The 4360-nt window shown below is 44.6% G+C and overlaps 1 protein-coding gene across 1 annotated transcript in view; it reads right to left on the bottom strand.

Annotated features, from left to right (window-relative positions):
* Positions 1-4360, bottom strand: part of LOC119412966 (RING-type E3 ubiquitin-protein ligase PPIL2) — a gene marked incomplete at its 3' end in the record, with an annotated part of 11795 nt that overhangs the window by 3144 nt on the left and 4291 nt on the right. Inside the window, 5 exon segments of the mRNA XM_037679977.1 lie at positions 1411-1502; positions 1745-1796; positions 3348-3399; positions 3693-3755; positions 3861-3906. Coding sequence (XP_037535905.1) covers positions 1411-1502; positions 1745-1796; positions 3348-3399; positions 3693-3755; positions 3861-3906 — 305 coding nt within the window.

The raw sequence follows: 4360 nt of genomic DNA, 5'->3' as shown, positions 1-4360 counted from the left end.
ATAATAATAATAATAATAATAATAATAATAATAATAATAATAATAATAATGATGATGTTTAATAAGTTATGCTTTTTTTTCTTGTTGGTTTGTTCTTTGATTTTTTAGTGAGTCAAATCGGTTCTTCTCATCCGGAGCATTTCATTGTTCTGTTAACCTGCACATGACAAATAAACAACTTGAACTTGAAGGAGCTGAGGTTTCTGCTCCAGGGTGCAAGGATGGTGCCCTCTGGTGGCTGGTCCCCATCCCTACACCCCCTGGTTTCTCTGTTAATTGTCATGATTGTTTCCACCTACGTGTCTTGTCCAGGTGTGTGTGTGTGTGTGTGTGTGTGTGTGTGTGTACAAGTCTGTGTCTTTGTGTTACTCGCTGTCTGGGAAGTAATCATCTGGTCTTCGTCTGGTTTCCCTCCTTGAGTCTTTGGTTATTTCCTCATGCCATCCAAGTGTTTTGCTGCCACAACAACTTATTATTTGCTTCCATTAAAGTGCTTCTTATTTTCCTCCCTGGTTCTGAGTCCTGCCTGCACCACTGGGTTCTGATCCAAAACCATCACTCCTGACACTGGGTGCCTTGATAGTCTTGAGATTGCATAAAGCAGCCTCAGAACAAAAACCTGTCCATGTTCCACAGCAGGTATGATGTTCTTTACTCATTTTTGTAAACACAGAGCTGATGAGGCCGGAGCTAAAGGGTTCTGGGTTTGTCTCATCAGACCCAGGATCTTTGGTTCCTCTCATGTTTTTGGTGACTTCCTGTCCAACTTTGTTTTTCACATGAGGGATCTTGATGGAGCCCATTAGGATTCAAAATGTGACAGATGGTGACCAGTTTGGATCCTACCACACACACTATCCCACTGATCAACCTGGGGTCGCATTTCCTCTTGCATCCACACCCTGAGAGGTTGTCTACGGTCTCTTGAAGCTTGTGGTTTCTAACAACACGTGCAGCTGTGGTCAGAGGATCGTGAAGCTGCAGTGTTTAACGTTAACACGAACATCTAGAATCTTCTGTCTGAGCTCCTCACAGCTGTTTGGTTTCTCTGCTCCGTGTTCAGTTGGTGAACAGAACCGACCCAAACCCCCGGAGGCGGCTCGTTCCCTTCAGAGGCTGAAGGAAAGCTTAAAGGCTTCTGAGAAACTAAAAGCCTCTTCTCAAATCAAATGTTTTTTCATATTGTGGTCAAATAAACCACAACTTGTTCCTTTACAGTTTTCTGTTGCTCACTGAAGGCCTGCGGAGAAATATGAAGTCCCAGCTTGAAACTGAACCACCGTCCCAGAGAAGAGCTTTGTTTTAATGAACTGAGGGGACAAACACGTTGATCTGCATCGGAGTTCAAATATTTATCTTTCTTAACGTTTCTGTGATTGTACTTTTAGTATTTATGTAAAGATCCCTCACCTCGTATGAAAACACGTTTCCTGTCACCTTGTTGGCAACGATGTGAGAATTATTTGTGAAGACGTTGTACAGAACAGGGCAGTGATACTTTCCTGGAAATAAATAAATAAATAAGGAAAGGAGCAGAATTACTCTGACAGTGATGGCAGCAGAGGATCAAGTCCTTTTCAAAGTGCACGTAATGATCGTCCTGACTGAGAAGCAAGCGCTCGGTCATTTCTGTGTTCTCTCAGAGAGGCAAGAAGAAACTGCAGCTTCACGTCTTGAATTAATGAGTTTACTCTAAAGACGTGCGCTCTCATGGCCCGGACACGTCAACACATGAACAACTTACCTTCGTTGTTCTTGGCAAAGTTCAGTTTAATGAGGGACTTTGCTTCCAGCTTCTGCAAGACAAAAGAACAACGAGATTTATTTCTTCTAATAAAGTTTAGGACTTTGTTTTTTTTTTTTTTTTGCACGTACACAAGAGTCGTCTGGTATAAACAGGAGGAACTGAATTTAAATGTTAGGATATGATGAGGAGCAGACAACATCCATCCATCATCAGGTCTCGGGGGCAGCATCTTGAGCAGGGAGGTCCAGACATCTCTCTCCACAGCCTCTTCCAGCTCTTCTGGGAGGACTCCAAGGTGTTCCCAGACCAACAGAGAGACAGTGTCTCCAGCATGTCCTGTGTCTTCCCCTGGGTCTCCTCCCAGTCAGACATGCCTGAAGCACCTCCCTGGGGAGGAGCCCAGGGAGCATCCTCACCAGATGAACCACCTGAACTGTCTCCTCTGGATGTGGAGGAGCAGGTTCTCCTCTGAGTCTCTCCTGATAACTGAACTTCTCCCCCTGTCTCTGAGGGAGAGTCCAGCTGCAGAGGAAACTCATTTCAACCTCCTGGATCCACGATCTCATTCTTTCAGTCTCTACCAGAGTTCATGACCAGAGGTGAGGGGAGGAACGTAGACCGACCAGTAAACAGAGAGCTTTGTCTTACAGCTCGGCTCCCTCTTCACCACAACGTACCGGCACAGAGTCCACAACACTGCAGACTCTGCACCGATCCATCTGTCAGTCTCTCGCTCCATTCTTCCATCACTGAGAATAAAACCCCGAGATACTTGAACTCCTCCACTTGAGGCAGAACCTCATCCTCGACCTGAAGAGAACAATCCACCCTTTTCTAAATGAGGACCATGGACTCAGGTCTAGAGGTTCTGGTTCTCATCCCATGAGCTTCACACTCGGCTGTGAACCGCTCCAGTGAGAGCTGAAGATCACGACACGATGACGCCAACAGGACCACATCATCTGCAAAGAGCAGAGATGAATCCTGAGACCACAGAACCGGACTCCCTCCACCCCCTGGCTGCACCGAGAAGTTCTGTCCAGAAAAGTTCTGAACAGAACTGGTGACAAGGGGCAGCCCTGGTGGTCCAACTGCCACCCTAAAGGGTCCGACTTACTAGCAGCACTGAGAACCAAACTCTCGCACCGACTGTACAGGGACTGAACAGCCCGTAACAACGGGCCCGATCCCACACAGAGCAGTGGACCTGGAGGAACACGGAGGACTGGGAACTGTGACGCTTCACATGTTGAAGATGTGGAACATCTCTGCTGCGTTCACTACAGCTGAGAAACTCTCTGACAAAGAGGCCAAGTTGATGGTTTCACCAGTTCACCAGTTGTAGACGTTCACTCAGGGATCACACGGAGCAAATCTTACTAGAATCTGTCAACTCAGACTATATTGTGCTAACAGACACAACATGCACACATACAGGAAAAACTGTCACCTCTTGTCGTCAGGCGATGATAAGACCTAAAAACTGTCACAGCATCTCGTGTTCGTTTCTCCATCAAGGTCAAAGGTCAGATGTATTTCATGGTAGAAATTAGACGTGAGAATTTTGACAAAGTATTTTAATTAAATTAGATTTTCTTACTTCTCCAGAGATGGGGTTAGTTCCATACTTCTTTATCCAGGGAACGATGCTCCTGAAGCAGAGAGGCGGACAGGAAGTACGGTTCCAGGTTCAACCACACAAAAACAAAGATTTGTAAATGGTTGTTGTCTTGAAAACATTTCTGCAACACACGTTACTTTTAAAACATCCGTGTAAGCCAAGCAGCCAGAAATTAAAATATAAAACAGTGTGAGCTGCAGCACGAGCAAAGAAGACATGAAAACTGCATTTTGGACAGTTTGTACATGAAATTCTAACATCGGAGGCTTCTACACGTTGCACACCACCTGACTAACTCGTTTCAAGTCAGCAAGCACAACTCACAGCAGGTCAAACACAACTCCGTCCTCCGTGCACACGGGGTACTCAAAGGGCTGAAGGGACAAGCTGAAAGAATCAGAGACAGTTAAACACTTGTGAGCCCTGACGTGGCTTCAAAGATTCAAGAAGCAGCGAAGCCACAGCAAAGTTGGCACTGACAAGTGTCCTCACCTGCAGTGGTCAAATGAAAGACGTCGAAAGTTTGCTTGTGGGATTTCTGAAAAAGGAAAAAACAAAATCTTAAAATTTAGATAAATTCTAATGCCAGTGTCTAAAAGGTTAAGCACATAAAAACAAAACTTATGCTTGGACTTGTCTGCTTGTAGAATGAGGCAATATTTGAATTACATCATTCATCCTAAAGCTCAGCTGGTTCCATCTTCAGTCCAAGAACCTCCTGTAGTCGTCAGTACCACGAGTCAAAGTTTGTAAAGTCGTCTCTGAACATTTCAGTTCACTTTATTTCTAGATTTTACTTTTTTGTTGGATGTAACTGGGACTCTGTGCAGTTTTGTTCCACCACATGTACCACATGAGGTGCAAATGACAAATAAAAACCTTGAGTCCTCATGAAACTCCAAGTCACAACAGAATCGTCTCAGGGCTGAACAGAATCATTCATCAATAAAATAATAATTGAACAGAAACATTCATCAATAAAATAATAATTG

The sequence above is a fragment of the Nematolebias whitei genome, chromosome 8, assembly GCF_014905685.2.
Source record: "Nematolebias whitei isolate Nwh7 chromosome 8, NemWhi1, whole genome shotgun sequence".
Classification (NCBI taxonomy): domain Eukaryota; kingdom Metazoa; phylum Chordata; class Actinopteri; order Cyprinodontiformes; family Rivulidae; genus Nematolebias; species Nematolebias whitei.
This window is presented reverse-complemented; position numbering and strand designations above follow the sequence as displayed.